Here is an 18,695-nt window from a genome sequence, read left to right on the forward strand (position 1 = left end):
CCCAGGGACCCTAAGAATAGCACCTTCAAATCCCTTTAACTCAGTGGTTCTCAACACATGGTCTGCAGGCCACTTGTGCCCCAATCAGCACACAGCTGTGGTTCATGTGATATCCTAGGGCCATACAGGTAGTATATATAGTGTGGATGTGGCCCACATATGCAGCCCACAAGGTAAATCGGTTGAGAACCACTGCTCTCACTAAACTGATTTCAGTTCCTTAGGCCACTTCCCCATGGCCCCTGCCTTCACCAATGCATCAACCCTACCTCAGGGCTCTTCTGTGTTCAGGCCCAGCAGCCAGCCAGAAGATCTTTCTTGCTCCCCCAGACCTTCCCAGCACTGAGCTGTCTTTGGTGCTGTACTTCTCTTTGGCCAGCCAGGAGCACCATCTGCACTCCTTTGACTCCAACAAAGAACTGACTCTGATCTGCACTGCAGCTCCTTTTATACTATCCTGCAACCCTCTGATTGGCTAGCCCCTTGAAGCCTTCCCCAGATTGGCTGCTTCCTGTGCAGTCTGTCTAGGCAGCTTGGAGAACTTAGCTCCACTACTCCTTTCCTGGGTTCGTTGTGGCAGGACGCTGAGACCTCCAGCAGGGGCCTCTGGGCCTTCTCCGCCCCATCACATCACCACTGATCTTTGCTACCAAAATGGGATTATTGACATTTTAGTCCATTCTTTGATGTAAAAAAATTTGAGCGTGAAAAGCAATTTTCTTAAAAATAATCTTGAATGCTGCTCAGATTCCCATATTTATTGTTTTATTAAGTAACAGACATTTCTGTTCACTTTAAATTCACAAATAGACGAATTTACAAAAGCGGTTTACTTCAAAGGGAGGCAGTATCACACACACAAAAATGACAAGCATTCTGCAGCTCAGTAGAAAAGCCTTGATTTCAATACATGAAAATTCATGAAGTGTAATGACTGGGGCTTAAATGAATGTACTTCACTGACATTATCTGTATAATCACAGTTACTAATTAAAAGAAACACTGATCCTTGTGCTATACAAAAATGGAATGATAAAGATGGAATTGAAGGAGATCACACAGAATTCATCTGGACATGTTGCAGGTGCATGATTTTGCTACATTTACACGGGCATCAAGTGACAGTCAAACAGCAAATCAGTGACAGGTTCATTGAGGGCCAGATTCTATCTCTCTTACTCACAGTGGGTGAAATTCACCCTTTTACAGAGCGCCAGTACAAGCCCTATACACTATATATGTCCCACTTGAACCCTATTTTAAGGGCATATGTGGAATTTAGGCAATGTGCACAAGGGTGAATTTTAACCACTAAATAGCTCCTTACTCAGAAAGTAGTCCCATTGAAATGAATGGGCCTGCTCTTGGAGTATGATGGTGACAGAATCTGGCCCTAAGCAGGCGAGGAGGAACTCCTCTGTGCCAGCGGGAAAATGGAGCCATTCCATTTTTCAAGTACCCAAGAGCAAAGTAACATTCTGCATAAATGTACAAAGGGGGATGAGATCAAAGTGTTCTATACAGGATGCCACAGTAAAGGACGCAGAGTCTTTGCTAGAGCAGGAAATGGTAGAAAATGGGCCTGGTGGCAAAGGGCTATGCTGTGGATCAGAAGGCTGTGTGGGGTTGAAATGTCAGTAGGTTGCTAGGCACTTGGGCACTTGAAGGAGTCAGGACATTTTGAGAGGGTAAGGAGTACCATAAAGCAGCAAAGCCTTGCTTCCCACCGTAGCGAGGTGGAGAGGAGGTGTGGGGGGAAGGATGAGTGCCTTAAAGGCAAGGGTGATGGACTGGAAGCGGTCAAAGGTCACACCCAGAGTTAAAGGGAAATGGTGGGAATTCTCAGCATCATTGCTAGGAGAGATGGGGGAATTTCAGACCCAGATAATACAACCTTGCTCTTATATAGAACTTGCCATTCCTAAATCTCAAAGGGATTTACAAAAGAGAAGTGTCAGTGTTCCAGTTTTACAGATGGGGAAACTGAGGCAAAGAGCGTTGGGACAGCAGGTCACGGGTATAGTCAGGAATAGAGTCATGGTCTATTGACTCATAGTCCAGTGTTCTCTCCATTAGTACATATCACAGAAAAAGAGAATTTTCTGAGGCAACCCCCTTCTCCCCACGGAATATACATGTCATGACAATAGAACCACAAGAGATTACTTTAATTTTATGCAGTCTACCTCTTCTGTGACAGGCATTGCGCTAGTTTTAATGTCTAAATCTACACTAGATTTGCTGCCGTTATATGTAGATCTCCACCTAAGCAACATGATCTTCTTCAAATACTTCATGGTGTTATTCTTCACAGTTACAAAGCACATGGTGTTGATCATGCTGTTGCTCATGGCAATGCACTCAACTATGTAAAAGGCTGTAAGGTAATGCTTCTCTTTCACAAAGACAGTGGGGAAAAAGTCACGTACGATTGTGAATCCATAGAATGGGGCCCAGCAGAGGACATAGGCAGTTAGGATACACATAAGTACCATGACTGTTTTTCTTCTGCACCGGAGCCTCTTTCTGATCTGTTCAGTCTGGAACCCTGGGACAGTTTTAAACCAAAGCTCTCTGGAGATCCTGGCATAACACAGGGTCATTGTGATTACGGGTCCAACAAATTCAATGCCAAAAATGAAGAGGAAGTAGGATTTATAATACATTTGCTGGTCAACTGGCCAAATCTGGCCACAAAAAATTTTCTCCTGATTTTTTACTATGAATATTACAGTTTCAGTAGCAAAATATGCAGATGGTATCGCAATGAGTATGGAGACTATCCAGACCAAGGCAATTAGGAAAGTAGCTGTTTGATAATTCATACGTGGTTTGAGTGGGTGGACAATGGCCAGATACCTATAAAAGATAAATAACACACTCAGAAGAAAGTCAGGAAAGCTTATTAACTAAAGCACATTTCTGAATCCAAGCAGGGTGATTTCCTGGGGAAGGGACAGAAATTGTCATTGTTTTAAAAAGGGAGAACTTGACAGACATTTGCTTTCTTGAGGGAGAAAGAGATGAAGATAAGTCAAAAATGAAGCAGCCTAAAATTAGGCTCCTAAATCCATAAATAAGCATCTGAGTGGCTGGACTTCCAGAAGTACTGGCCACCTTGTTATTGCTCAGCACTTTGCCTAAGTATGGATTTAGGAGCCTAAGTTTTAGGCTCCTGTTTTTTAAAAATCATGGCTTAATTTCCTATCAATATAGAAACATTCTTTCTTTAACCCTGATCTCAAGTTATGAGAGAGAGGATGAAAAGAAGCTGTACACATTTTTTAAGGGTTATTAGGTAACACAGATACAGTACACAGAGATTGATTTGTGTAGTTCTTAAATGGACTAGCTGCGCATGCATCTGTGTGAGAATTGAAAGCACACAGTAATACATCTTTAGAGGACAAAGGAGGAAAATACATTCCTTGGCTGAGAAGTACTTGAACGTGTAGGATTAGGGAAGGTACAGTTACTACCGTTGAATCTCCGTGTAAAGACATTTAAAATAACGGAAACACAAATATTTTATAGGGTAATAAAGGGTTGAATTGAAATCAGACCTACTGATGCTTTTAAATATTTACATCTCAGGATGTTTTCATGTAATTGATAAAGGGCTTTATATATAAAGCCTGGCAGTTTACTCTAATGTAGATTTTTGTTTGGTGTGTAGCAAGAGACTATTGGTAATAGGAGCTTACATTTTCTATGCCAATTTAGCTGCCATATTACTTAGCATGACCTCAGCTGCTTGCACTCATTAATTATTACAAGACTGCAATCAATTTGCTGCTGCCATTTACCACGCAGAAGTTAACAAAAGCTAAGGAGAAATCTTAGTATTTTATATGCAAGATGAATCAAATGTTATTGACTCAATTAAGTTAAAAAGGCACAAGGGGCCATATTATACCATCTGTTTTCACTCAGATCTTGATGGGGAGTTCTGCTTAATTGAGGGCACAATTTGGCACAAGAAGATTTGAACCTTCTTTTCCACATAAGGAATATTTTGATCAAATGTACTCACAAAATGTGTCTACCCTTGCTGTAGTTTTGTATTCCACATCAAGGTGAAACAACTGTTTAAAATAGTGCAATTTATCATTCATTAGAAGGATTTTATACCTGTATAATATATATAATTGGATCACTCATTCATAAATAAATGAAATGTCAGTCAAGTTACTTGGGTGCCCCATCGGGGTTCAAATGCATACCTCAAAGATCTTCTTGGTACAGACAAGGTCCCATGGAATGGCAAAAGTGCTCACCCCCATAGGAGTGCAATGGAATGGACAACTGTATATTTTTATTATTAACTGAGTGCTGCTTCTCTTTCCACCAAGTGAAAAGTTCCCCATTTTAAATAAACACCAGTAAAACAGAAGAATACACCATCCCAGCTTCTCAGTGCTGGCAGAACTAAGGAGGCATAGGTACAAAGGTGACTTAAGCCACCTTCCTGTCCCCTTGATCCTTGGGCTTCTCTGCCCTAATACCATCTCCTTGCACATGGTAGAGCACTCTTCAGGCTGCTCCAAATTGCACTAAGTGATCATGGCTGCCATTATGGAAGCTGGAGATTGTGTGAGAATGCTCTAGAATGCTCTAGCCATTTCCCAGCCATATCCTCTGCACTGGCTGTGGCTGGGGAGCTAGTGGAAGATGGGAGCAGCTATGGCAGATCTACATTACCTGAGGATCCTTCTGTGTTAGGGGGAATCTGCCTGTGGCCAGCTAAGCTGCCTTTAGGGCAGCATTGCACCAGTGGAGTTGCACGAAACTGCCTTGACATGTCTCAGCACGTCATACTACATATGAATTATTTCCATCTAGGATGTCCCAGGGATGCAGGATGGGCTCAAAATGTTGGCCAGAAAAAAATGGAGAGGTCAACATATGGTATTGCCAAATCTCCAGAACTTTGTTCCAAAAATAGTGAATACTAAGTATATGAATGTTTGTACTTTAGAGTATCTTACTGAAAAAATGTTTTCCTGAAATAGCTTTTTAAATAGTGCATCTTAAGCTTGCTTATCACATGATTATCCAAGCTCTCAGATAAACAGAATGTGCACATTCTGTATCTGAATATTAGCAATTTCTTCTTCTTCAGTTAACCATTTTGTGCAAAAGAGATATGAATGAATTATAGACCGACATCTGCCCGCTCACAGAAATAACCACAGGGGTTTTAATTAATTGCTATTGGGCAAAAGGAGCTTTTAGCAATTTTTTAAAAAAAAGTCACCTTCTTACAAAAATAGAGAACACTTAGGCTTTAAAATTGAATATGGATTTATATAAATGTTGTGGTTTGGTTTTGCAATAACTTCTTAAAAATTCTTTTTCAGGATCATTTTAGTAGATGGACTGGGAGTAATGCTGGAAAATCTTCTCCATGCTTTTGGCAGGCACAAGGACTTGATGACAAGTACCTCCTACTGTCTGCTTGGGAACAATTTTGTGTGAGTTGGTGGGACAGAGGAGGTGACTGAATAGGTCTGTCCAAACCATTCATTATGATCTAAGAACAATTAAATCAAATAGAAAACAGTAATATGCTCAAAACAAAGACATAAAGCCAGCTCCTGAACTGATGCACATAGACTACACTGGAGCTATGCTGATTTACACCAGCTGAAGAGCTGGCTCATAGGGGCTGGTTCATCTTCTACTTAAGCCAGTGAAAAGGCTTGACCCAGTTCCCACTGGAGCTAATGGAAAGACTCTCATTGATTTCAGTGGAGGCTGGATCAATAGTAACTACACTACAGTCAGTGGAGTTAAATCAGTGTTAAATTGGCATGAGAGGAGAATCAGGCCCCCAAACTGCATAACTGAAATTATAGCTAAAAATGGCATAGAAAGGAAATAGGATAAATTGCAAATATTAAGGGAAAAGCATAATAACACTAATACACTGAGGCCTTGGCTACACTGGCGCTGTACAGCGCTGCAACTTGCTGCGCTCAGGGGTGTGAAAACGCCCCCCCCGAGCGCAGCGAGTACAGCGCTGTAAAGCACCAGTGTAATCAGAGCCTGCAGCGCTGCACGCTCACTCGCAGCGCTGCAAGCTACTCCCCTCGGAGAGGTGGAGTACATACAGTGCTGCGAGAGCTATCTCGCAGCACTGGTGGCGCGACTACACTCGTCCCTCACAGCGCTGCCGCGGTAGCGCTGGGAAGTCCCAAGTGTAGCCAAAGCCTGAGCTGTCCTAAGTCTTCAAAGGTAGTCATGTGGCACTGTGGTGTAGGGAATGACTGGTGTTGTGTGATCTTTCTGCCTGGAAACAGTCTTTTGTGATTGCCTTCCATGGGTCAATTGAGACAGACTTAACTTTGGCGTCAAGCTGGGTCCAGGTATCTGAGTGAGTCAGTGGTGCACAGGACCAATAAAACAAAAAGTGGTAGGAAAGAGCAGTAGCCACCTGATGTGAAGTCAGTGATTATATTTTTAAAATTCCTACAGGGAGAGAAACGCCATACAAAGGTCTCAGGGATGCAAAGTGAAGCAAATTGTGTGGGATCTGAGCATGGTGAGGCACCCATGGACTCAGAACCCAGTTCACAGAGGCTCCTTTATTGGAACTAGGGCTTAAACTAGGTGTCATAAAAAATGCAAGAGTCTCTGGTTTGATGTCCACATGGGTTCCTTTAGGACCTTGATATAGTCCTTTGCCTGGGAAAATATTTGGTATGTGACAGTGTCAACCGTGGAAATAAATAAATAGGAGAGGATAGTGAGTTATGGATGATTTAGACCCAGAGAGCAGATTTCTGGATGCTTAAAGCTTAGCACCTAATTCTATATTTAAATGTCCAGCCTAGTGCTGCCAAGTGCTTGATTGAGTGGCAGCGGTGGGATCTCAATAGGGCTGGCTGGAAAACAAGAATTCTGGTTCATAACATTTTTTGAAGTGCTGCCATTCATTTTCTTTCCACATCAGAATGAAAACTAGACGTTTTGAAATCCTTTACAAGAGAGACCAAGACCCCAAAATAGCCAATTGCCCAGTGATCACCAGGTGAGTACCCTAACCAGTGGACTACAGAGAGAGTCTCTCTCTGACCACATGAATATGTAATTAGATATGAAAAGTGGAATAGCTTCCACAGAGGAGACTGAGAGAAAGTGACTGTATAGTCCAGTGGCTAGGACTCTCAACTCGGATATGGAAGATCCAGGTTTAAGTCCCCGCTTTAAATCAGGTAGAGCAGGGACTTGAACTTGAGTCTCTCACATGAGTGCCCTAACGAGTAGGCTTTTGGCTATTCTGGGATGGTTCTCTTCTCCAAAATTCCATCCTGGACCTGAGGAAGTTTTCCTCAAAACTGACAAAAAAAAAAAAACCACAACCCAACATGTCATCAAATAATTCCTGACCTGTGCTCAGCACCTCCCAGGACCAAGCTTTTAAGTGGCCTGATTTCTACAAATCTGCTGGACATCAATGGGGCCCATAGGTGCTCAGCACCTCTAAATATTAAGCCACTTACGTAGGTGGCACCAACACTTGAAAACCTTGGCCGTTGAGAGGGACAGGGATCCCTGGTTTCCTCTCCCCGTATAAATCAAATCATCCATTTCCCCTGCTTACCTGTCTACGGCTATAGCCAGGAGAGCATTGGTAGAGACATACAGGGAGACGGTGCGTAGGTAATTGACAGAGGCACAGAGCACATGGCCGTGCTCCCAGGACAGCTGCCGCACCACGTAGTAGTCCATCTCAAAGGGACAGCAGACAATGGCCACGATGAAGTCTGAGATGGCCAGGTTAGCAATCAGTAGGTTGGTGAGGTTGCGCAGCTTCTTGTAGCGGGCCAGGGCAGCGATGAAAATGAAGTTGCCGATGCCACACACCAGCATGATGCCGATGAGCGCCACCCCAATCACAATCTTGGCCGTGAAGAAGGTGCGAGTTTTGGTCACATCATCCTCACTGTCCAGGGGCAAGTCGTAATCGCTGTAGCTGAAATTGAATGGGAAGGAGAAATTTCGGAAGGAGGTGAAGTCCCCACTGTGGAGGTTGTAGATGGCAGCGAAGTTGATGGTGGTGGTGGTGGTGGTGTTGTGCTCTTCCTGCCCCATGGTGGTGTCTCTGCTCTTTCCACACAGGCAACTGCGCTGGGCTCTGGGATCTTGTTAATATCACCTGGAGAGTAGGAGAGGAAGTGGCAGGAGAGCTTGCCTGATGCTTTCCCCAAGGAGCAAGTCACCTTCTCCTCCTCCTCATCACTGTGAGGCTGAAGAGCAACAGCAACATTTGTCACCTTTTTATGGAAACAAAAAAGAAGGAAACATATATAGAGAACAAAAGGTGAAAAAATTGCTGAGCTGCAGGGAGAGCATCTTCTCTTCATTAGCACTGCACCCCTTCCCTCTGGCGATCTGCAGCTGCATGTACAGATCTGCCTGGAGAGAAAGTGCCCTGGTATGGAAAGATTTCTTTGTGATTATTGTCAAATCTGGTGAACTCTGACCACATATTGGATTTTGATCTTAATTCAGCAGCAGCATTTTATTTATTAGGCAGTTGCATTTGCACAGACTGAAATGACATGTGGCAGGACTGTGAAATTCATGTTAAACCTCCGCTAGCCTCTCTGCCCAGAGGCTGTCATATAGCTGAGTGAATGTGAGAAGTTAGGACACGGCACCTTAGTTTGCTGCGAAACACCCAATGTACCTTTGGATACAGAGGCTTTGTACTCTGTAGGGGTCTCTGAAGGGCAGCATTACCGGAGAGAAAAGAGGGGGAACTGCCTCACTAGCTTCTAAACACATTAGCTAATTAAATAAGAGCCTCCAGGACGCCTGAGGGGTGGAGTAGCTAGGACATTTCTTTTGGGCAACATTTAATTGAGTACATAGTGCCGAACCCTCAGCTAGTATAAATTGGCGCAGCTCTGCTGAAGTCATGAGCACCTCACCAATTTACACCAGCTGACGATATTGCTCGATTGAGCTGATCAGAAAGGTCTAATACATGGACAAATGTATCTCTAGGAGTGAGGACCCCCTTCAACAAAGAGGGACTTTATTTATATGAAAAGGAACATCTTTCTGACTTGGAGAACAAATGTTCAGAATTGTTGAAAGGAAAGGAAACCCCCTCTATCGCTTTTCTTGTCATTTCTACAAAAGATATCAAAGGAACTTCCAATAATTCTGTACATTTTGAAGTGCACCACATACAAACAACCCCCTCATCTCCCATGCCCATGTGTGCTTTATGCCCCAGAATGCTAACAGAGATGTCTCCTCGAATCCTCTTAACTCACTGCTGGAAGTGATCCAGCCCTCCAGTTACTTATAGTTAGAGGCTCAAAGCTGCACATAGTACTGGGATGAAGCTGCTGCTTCATTGCATTAAAGCACCAAGTCCCCACAATGTCAAATGTCATCAATGAGGCCCTACTTTGACTGCAGAGGACAATCTGCAGAGCGGAGCTGCCCTGAGCTGCATTTTCCACAAAACTGGCCACAGGCTGCGGGGCACTGATGCTGAGGGGTTTGTGAGACGAACTCTCATGCAAAACTTTCATTTCCAATTGCACTTGGACTAAAAGAGTTGCAAAATGACACGCGCCATCTAGAACAGCAAAGAAACTAGATTATCATTTCAAACAGCCAACAACATCATACAATGCTGCACTCAGCCGCCTGGCAACTGTGCAAATTCAAGCCCCCTACCCCCCCGACCCCAATACAAGAAACAGAAACAATCCAGGTGCACTTGAACAACATGCTTTACAGAGGAAGTGATGATACATATTTCAAACAGTTTTCCTGCGAATTGCAGAGGAACTCCTAAAACAAGACAACCCAGCAACAACTGACTACCTGTGATAGGGCTCATCTTCATCATGGTCTCTGATGCTCTGGGGGTCACCTCCAGGGTCACTCCCTGTTGCAGTCACTGGAACTCAGGCAGAATCACTAGGAACGCAGCTGAGAGAGTTAAATAAATGACACTTTATCACCAGAGCTGGAATAGCGTGTCAGCCCCGGAGCTCAACAAGGAGCAGAGAACTCCTTTGTCTGTGAGCCTGCATCTAAAGCCTTTTCTTAGTGGGAGGCACCTTGATGCTAGCCGTGCATATGTAATTTTAAAGAGGCAGTACACAATACCACAACAGCCCCTATTTTACTTTAAGGCTCCCCTACTGAACTGAACACACACACTGTCCTTGTCACCCAGCTTGTAATAGGAATGTCGCTGCCGCCCTGGTTGCTGCATGCTGTTTGATCTTTGTTTGTATCCGTCAGTGGTTACTTACCCCAGGAGTGAATGAAGGGCTGGATCCAAGCCCCACTTTGGGAGGGGACCCTCGGAAGACCTATCTAAACTAAGACCTAGCCAATTTCCCAGACATGGGATGTGGTATTGAGAAGAGTGCTAAGCACTGCTGGGACACAGCAATAGCAGAATAGCTCCTTCAGCAGCTGTTCCCCCTGCTTGCAGTCAAGTAGCCCTGCAGCAGTTGTGGAAGCTGTTCAATAGCTGAAAAATAAGAGGCAGCCTTCATGCAACTGGTGGCAGCCTTGATTCTCCTGGGATTCTGCTGAGCCTTCCAAGTCCTCCATCGCCAAGACATGGGAAAGGAAGAGAACTTGAGCGACTGTCCACCGAGGCCACACTGGGGGAGGGAAATAAATTGAAAAAGAAATTCCACTCCTTGGGTTTGAAAATGTGGCTGTGACAAGGTGTTCATTAATGTGATACGTTTTGCATTTTTGTGGAAAGTTAGCAAATACACATGTGTGAAGGTATCAGAGCCACCATTCGACCGAGGTCAGAGACCAGCAGCTCGCTGGCTGGCTGATTAATTAGCCCCACCTGCTGCACCTGGGAAAAGACCCACAGCTTAACCGGCTGACTCATAAAAGGAAGAGCAGGCAATGAAGAGGAGTAGCTGTAGTACCTGCCAGAGGCTGGAGCTACTGCTGGGAGGAACTGCTTCCACAAACAAAAATGGACAGAAAGGAGACTGTGAGGAGGTTCTATTATCAAAAGGCTCTGAGGTAAGAACCAGGAACTTTGGGTTGAGGAACTTATGGGGGAGTGAGGGACAGACTTGGGGAAGTTTTGATCTTGCTTGTTGAGGAGACTTGAAATAAAAGAAACCACAACTGACCTTGCTGGAAATTGCCTTCCCTGGACTCAGTGAGAAGGTTCCAGGTAGAATTCTCCCATGGAGGGCACTGGCTCAGTAAGAGCAAGTTAGGTTCCAGCCAGAAGAGGGCGCTATAAGACAGATCCCAATCTCTTACACGAAGTTACAGTTGAGGGGAAGTGCAAGGCACCCACTCTAGGCTCCCAGCTCCTCAGTCATCACCTCTCTTGGGCAAAAACCTACATCTCTACCCCTCCTAACTGGGGTTTTTCCAGGCTGTGCAGTTCCCTGCCTAAACTATGTTATTCCCAGCAAACCAAACTGTCTGAACAGCCTAGCACCTGTGCTTTGCTCTCTCCCCAGAGGCTATCAACAGCACACTGGACAGCTGCTGTAAGTTACCACATAGCCATTTATAAGCAAGCACATTTATTCTTAAGGGGAAAGCATTACAGAGAAAACATATAAAAACAGTAAAAGAACCTACATGCCGGCTGAAAGCTTACCAGAGGTCACCCCGACTTCAACATCCAGCTCTGGCAGGTGTCCGGCCTTCCAACATTTCCCTAAGGACTGGGGTCCCCCATTCAACAGAAAGTCCTGTCTGTTTGCTGGCTTCTAAAGAAGACTCTGAATTAGTTTAACTGAGGATAGTTCTCTAAAAGTCCTTTCTTTGTCTGTTGGTCCTGGAGATTCCAGTTTGAACAAGTAGATGCACATCATCTGGTGGTGCTACCTCTTGAGCAGTGTTACAGCTTGAGTGAATTTGCCTAATCACCCCTCCTGCACCCGTTCCTGAAGGGCTGTGGTCCCTCCACCCCCAAGGAATTACATACAATCCCCATAGGTGCAGGTTTTGTGTGGGGTGCTGGATGCCAGTCCCGCTCCCGGCCACTCACACAGGGTCCCGCATCATGGCTGCTGGCCCTGCACCCAGCCCCACACCCAGGGTTCCGTCTGTTGGCCCCGTACGTGGGATCTCAGCTGCTGGCCCGTTCCCGGCCCCACATACTGGGTTCCAGCTGCCGGCCCTGCAGGTGGGACTCCACTACTGGCCCCACGCCTGCTCCCAGCCTCAGCCCCCTTATCTCTGTCCTTGTCCCCAACTCCTGGAGACACAGCCCTGCTCCTGGCCTCAGCTCTGAGGGGAAGGGGGGGACAAGGTAAAAAATTTGGGGATAGTTTTGCTGGCTTTCAGCACCCCCACTATAAAAAGCGTTCCAGCACCACTGATGATCCCTGGTCCTCAATGATATATAAACATAATACAATAAGATCTCCCAAAAGTATTGCAGGAAATTGCTTCCTCTTTCTCTCTCTCTCTCTCTCTCACACACATTTATTATTTCAAGTAAAATATTTCATGGGGCCTTAATTATAATACTCAGTGTAATAAGTCAAAAGCCATAAGATGGTTTGCTGTTATTACTGTTCTGAAAGTATGCAACCAAATAAGGCACAATGAAATTAAATACACTGTATTTTGCCACAAAGCATTACAACTTTCTGTTGTAAAATGTCAGTGCCATGTGTATGAACAAATATAGGGAGAAATAAAGCAAATGTACATTATAATGTACAATGGAATAAGACATCAAACATCCTTACATAAAATCGTATAGAAGAACCTTGATGAACTCAAATAAAGATTATTACTGCATAAAGAACTGTTTGGAGCTTTCCATTAGAAAGGTAATTCTTCTGATTAATACTTTGCTTTAATCTCTTAAATAAAATTGTATAGGATCTCAAATCAAGGCAGGATCCAAATATTTATTTTCCTTTGGTCCAGATCCTCAGACGGTGTAAATCTGTTTGTCCCCAGTGACTAAAAACATTACAGCAATGGAGCTATGCCAGTTTTTATAAGCTTAGGATCTGGCCTTTTTCTCTCTTGAGCTTACACTGATCTTCTCCTGTATACAGATTAACATGGCCAGTCTAAGTAGGGGTGTGTGTTTGTGTGTGTGTGTTTGTGTGTGTGTGTTTGTGTGTGTGTGTGTATAAAAGCTGAATCCTTTGAAACTGCCAGTAATAGTGCAATATTACCTTATCTAGAATGCAGAAAAGGAGTGGAGCATTGTAATATTAAGCAATATTTTGTTGCTCATTAGATAGCAACATTATTGATGCTGAATTACAGGTTTAAAAATCAAGCAGGAAAGTAAAAATCAAGTGCTGGGTCTCATTCTTGGTCTATGCTACAGAATTAAGGCAACGTAAAGCAGCTTACATTGACATAACTGTGTAAGCTTCTACACTAAAATTTCACTTCCTCTGACGTAACTTGCCTGCTACGCGGACTTAATGCCACCTCTGTAAGAGGTGTAGGGCTTAGGTCGATGCAGTGTCAGTGTAGACACTGTGTTATGCTGACTTTAGTGGTCTCCGGGAAATGTCGCAATGCCCCACCTTGACCACTCTGGTCACTGTTTTGAACTCTGCTGCCCAGTGGCCAGGTATATAGGTACACACCTTTCTCCATTAAAACCATGCAAATTTTTGAAATTCCATTTCCTGTTTACCTAGCGTGGAGAGCTCACCTAACAACTCACGAACATGCCTAGCAACTGTCCAGGTGACCAAGCCGACTACATGCCGCAGACACACTCTTGCCTGGAGTACACAGGAGGAATTTGATCTCCTAGGTCTGCTGGGCGAAAAGGATGTGCAGGTACAGCTCTGATCCAACTGTAGAAATGTCAATATTTACGAGTTGATCACTCGGGGCTTGGAGGAGAAGGGCTACAAGACGGAGACACAGCAGTGCCCCGTGAAAGCCAAGGAGCTGAGGCAAGCGTACCAGAAGACAAGGGGGGGCTAACAGTCACTCTGGTGTGGAGCCACAGACATGCCGCTTTTACAAAGAGCTGCATGCCATCCTTTGCAGAGACCCAACCTCCCCTTCCCAAGAGCCCTGTAGATACTTTGGGGGAGCAGGAGTTACAGGGCCCTGCCGTGAACAATGATGAGGAGGCAAGCAACCAGGGGATCCAGTGGCACAGCAAGCCAGGATCTGATTTTGACTCCTGGACAGCCCAGCCAGTCCCTAAAGTCCAACTCACCAGGGGAAGGAACCTCTGGTAAATATGTAGTTTGCTTTGAAATTGCAGGAACACATCTGTTGATTTACTCTTTTGTATTTATGCTAGAAGAGGTAGTGAAACAACTCTACCTGTCTTGGTTATCTGCTTCTCATTCACCTGTACAGTTAGACAAAGGGGGTCCCGCAGAACAGTTTGTTTATATGCACCAGGATGTCCTGAAAATCCTCTGAAGAGATCTCAAGGAAATTTTCCTGGATGTAGTCTGCAATCCTCTGCTGAAGGTTTCGAGGGAGGGCTGCCTTATTTTTTCCGCCTCAGTAGGATGCTTTCCCAGGTCACTCAGCAATTACTTCAGCAGGCACCATTGCAGATCACAAGCTAGCAGTAAACAGCCTCGGTCTGCAGCTGGACATCTGCAGGAGCTGTTCCCTTTCAGCCTCTGTTACTCTCAGGAGTGATATGTCGGCTAAAATCACCACTGACTGGAAAACGGTGCCAATATTCAGTTCAATTGCCCTACACACATATACTCATGGCCGTGAGTAACCTCCCCCTTCTTATTGTTCCCCAACTTGCCCCCACACCATCGCTGGGACTGCCGCCATGCTCTCTGAATCCCAAGAAGAAGTGAGAACGTACTACTTGCAAACTGTGTGGATCAAGGGGGATGGGTTATGTATACCTAGTTTCCCTTTGTCTTGTGAATACTCCCACAATGCACAGAAGTACTACAGCTGTATCTTTTGCAGCTGGAAATGTGGCCAATTGCAGGTGGAAATGAGGGTATCTCCGTCCACACCAGCAGAGTTGCTAAGCCAGCTGAGGAGAAGGAAGAGGATGTGGGATGACATGTTCCAGGGGATCCTGCAAGCCTCTGCTCCTTTGGATACCAAGGACAGGGCTTGGAGGATCACCCTTGGGGACAGCATGGCCAGGGATAGAGCGGAGAAGAGAAAGGTGCAGGTCAAGGAGAGAGACATGCAGCAGGAGATGCTAGTGCTTCTCAAGCAGCAAACAGGCATGTTGGAGACAATTGTTAATCTTCTGGTTCACATCACTTTGCAGCCCATAGAGAACTGCATTCCAGGACCTCCCTACACTCCCACCTCTCCACATTCCATGTAGAGTCCGGGACCACTGCACTACCCCACCACTCCACCCTGGGAGGAGAGTACAGATGTTCACAGCTGCATATACACTGACCCGTGAGAGACATGGTTGGTGTATGTGTTTGTGAAATGGAAATGACTGTTCTTTCCCCTTCAGAGTTTCTTTCCCCTGTATTTATAAAGTTTCATTCAGTTATTAATGTGTCTGTTTGCCTGGGTTTGGACTAAAAGTCCATTTAGGGAAACTTAATTCATCTTTATTAGTTCACAACTTATGATGGCTGGGGCTGACATCATTCACAGAGAACAGCAAGAGGTGCATATGCAATGTTATATTAATACACACACAGCACTCCTTACAAGGGTCATACCGGGGTGCAAAAAAGCAATGCAAGGCAAAGCACATTAAAGCAACACATTACTGTGGCTCACTATTAGAATTGTCTTCCAAAGCCTCTCTGAGCTGAATATCTCCACACTGAGCTCTTCTTATAGCCCTGGTATCTGGCTGCTCAAAATCAGCAGGCAGCCACTCCACCTCCACCGAGGTGGGAACTTTTCCCCCTTTGCTTCACAGATATTATGAAGCACACAGCAGGCAGCTATAACCATTGGGATATTTTTTTCAATGAGATCAAATCTCATGAGTAGACTGCACCAGTGGCCTTTCAAATGGCCAAAGGCACATTCAACTGTCATTCTGCACCTGCTGAGCCTGCAGTTGAAACACTCCTTGTTGCTGTTGAGGTGGCCGGTGTACAGCTTCATGAGTAAGGGGTAGGCTGTATCTCCCAGGATCACTAGTGGCATTTCAGCATCCCAATGGTAAACTGTGGGATCACACGCAACCATGCTCACAACACTCATCACAATAGTGCAAGGCTGTGCAGGATTGATGCTTCTCACAGAACTCGTGGCCATATGGGTTTGCAGAGCTTTTGAAAAGCGGCACGAAACATTATGGGATGGAGAAAACTACATTATGGGATGTTGAAATCATGTTCCCAGTCACCCCTGAATGACTCGTTTGCTCCCCCATGAGGCATTGCAAACCCTTCTCAAAACACCCTAGAAGGTGGCAAGTTGCAGAGTGGGATAGCTACCCATGGTGCACTGCTCTCTGCATCAATGCAAGTGCTGGTAGTGAGATGCACACGCTGACACAAGAAGTTTAGTGTGGACATGCAAAATCAATTTAATTACTGTGGTGGCTGTATGTTGATGTAATTTAGGTAGACATAATTTTGTAGTGTACACATACCCTAAGTCCCTGATTGTTAATAGTTACGGGGGGGGTGAGATCCTCCCTGCCCCATACTGCACTAGTCTCTTTAAAGGGGCTGGAATGGTGAAAAGGAACTCTAAAAGACTCAGACTAGTCAGAGGAAGCGTCTTCTGCAGGCACCGTGGAAGATGTCAATCAGGCTGCCTCCTGAAGACCTCCTCTGGATGGCACTGAGGTACTTAGGTCAGCCTGGGGAGGCTACAGTAACTTAGACATGCTCGAGGGCTGTATGTTATGCCAGGGGCCGTGAAGCAGCCCAGGATCTGGGGGGCACAACGGTGGCTTAAAAGCACTTAGCCTGTCCTCTCCCTGGGCTGTGAGGGCATAGGGCACAAAAGGCCTTCGCACTTCTGAAATCTCACTTATGCTGTATTTGGAGGGCCAAAGTGGGACTTACAGAGTGCTGGCTCTGTGCAAAGGTCTGGGTTTCACACCCAGAGTCTTGATTGTATTCCTGTGACTTTCCTTTCATTGCTATGATATTTTGAACACGCATTTTCTGAGCTGTAGGTTACAGATTTGAACCTTTCACCCCCCCCCCCAAAGATTTTTTTTTTTTTTTTTTAAACTTTCAAGTAAAGCTAAATAGGGCTCTGTGGAAATCCATGTAGAACGTGGCAGCTGTAAAGTAGAAAGTGGTACTTCATACCTTTAAAATAATTATATGCTACCACTAATATTTACCTGGGAAATGGTGTGGGATCTGCCCTTTTTGTTTTAAAGCTGTAAATTCAATCAGATTTTATCTAATTTTTGTTGTGTTGTATTAAGCTTTCGGCTACATATTTAAACATAAAGAACTTACAGTAAGTTCTCAGTAAAATCTAGCTGTATTTTGCATTTCATCCTAGAAGTTTTATAGAAAACTAATACAAAGCAGGGAGTAGAACAGGTATAAATATATTGCTGACTTTTCTAGAAGAAGCAATGGGGCTGCCAGTAGTGACCAGAAGTCCCAATCAAGATCATGGTACCCTTGTGCTGTACATGCTCATAGAAGATCGATTGGCTCCAAAGAGCTTACACTCTAAGGGTATGTCTACATTACAATTAAACACCTATGGCTGCCCTGTGTTAGCTGACTCAGGCTCGGGCTAAGGGGCTGTGTAACTGTGGTATAGACATTTGGGGTCAGGTTGGAGCCGGGGCTCTGGGATCCCACAAGGAGAGCTTGGGTTCCAGCCCAAGCCATAAAATCTACACCACAATTAAACAGCCCCTTAGCCTGAGCCCCGTGAGCCCAAGTCAGCTGACACGGGCCAGCCATGGATGTTTAACTGCAGTGTAGACATAACCTAAGACCCCGATTCAGCAAAGTACTCATTGACTTCACTGAGATGCAATAGCTTCTGCTTAAAGTTAACTGTGAAATCTTGATCCCAGTGAAGACAATGCCAAAACTAACTCTCAATGGGGGTCTGGATTTCACCCAGTCTCTTGAACTTTGCTTATGGGGTTTGCTGAATCTGGGCTGTTGTTACTATTAGCAAAGTATAAAAGAACACATGGCTTACATACTGTTTATTAAAACAGGGCTATAGTTGTATGATAGGTGAAGATTCACCATACTGCTCCTGTGTGCAAGTCTGCAGAACTGTGGCCTACATAGATCACTTATGACACAGTTCTGTAGACACTTGCACACAGGAATAGTCCATTGAATTCAGTAAGACCTACTAACATGCAGACAGTTTCCAGGAGCAGGCCCTTACTTTTTTTAACCTCCCTGGGGTTAAGAGAGCATGGCCCCTTTAAAACCTTGTCTTGAGGCAGAGGAAGTGCTGATTGTTCCAGGGGCAAGGAGAGAGGGAGAGCGACAGGGCGTGTGTGTCTGGAGCTCCAGACAGGAGGGCTTGACACAATGAAGCATCCAAGAACTTGCCGTAAGCCTGGGAAGGACAGAGTAGCTGATGGGGAACGTCCCAGGACAGAAGCCAGGAGGAGCACTGTGCCAGGGAGGGATCACCCGAGAAGGACAAACCGGAGCTGGACCCTGCTGCCCAGTGCTGTATGGGGCTGTCAGTACTGGGGCTCGTGACCTTGCATTGGGAATAAGGAGGGAGGTTGTAGGTAGCTAAGTGGGGAATTGTCGCTCTGTGTGGCTTTGCGGCAAGTGGTAAAAGAGGGC

General features: G+C 45.1%; 1 protein-coding gene across 2 annotated transcripts; it reads right to left on the reverse strand.

The window, feature by feature from the left end:
• Window positions 1–756: 756 nt before the first annotated feature.
• On the reverse strand, window positions 757–10,008 carry PROKR1 (prokineticin receptor 1). Of its 2 annotated transcripts, none has more exons than XM_054023270.1 (3): window positions 9,853–10,008; window positions 7,607–8,161; window positions 757–2,859 (listed from the first exon to the last, which is right to left on the reverse strand). In XM_054023270.1, exons 2-3 carry the CDS (start codon window positions 8,095–8,097, stop codon window positions 2,163–2,165), a joined length of 1,188 nt encoding a protein of 395 aa, XP_053879245.1. In that variant the 5' UTR covers window positions 8,098–8,161; window positions 9,853–10,008; the 3' UTR covers window positions 757–2,162. The 2 variants fall into 2 exon arrangements, with proteins under 2 accessions (XP_053879245.1, XP_053879244.1); XM_054023269.1 differs by having other exon boundaries at window positions 7,607–8,279.
• Window positions 10,009–18,695: the final 8,687 nt, after the last annotated feature.

Source organism: Malaclemys terrapin, chromosome 3, assembly GCF_027887155.1.
Source record: "Malaclemys terrapin pileata isolate rMalTer1 chromosome 3, rMalTer1.hap1, whole genome shotgun sequence".
NCBI classification, from domain to species: Eukaryota; Metazoa; Chordata; order Testudines; family Emydidae; genus Malaclemys; species Malaclemys terrapin.

What these genes read in the sequence shown, in the direction of transcription:
- PROKR1 (XM_054023270.1), bottom strand. Translation starts at nt 8,097, where the DNA reads ATGGGGCAGGAAGAGCACAACACCACCACCACCACCACCATCAACTTC. An exon ending in CTGGCTATAGCCGTAGACAG is followed by an intron (nt 2,860 to 7,606) that starts GTAAGCAGGGGA and finishes TATCTTTTATAG; the next exon opens with GTATCTGGCCATTGTCCACC.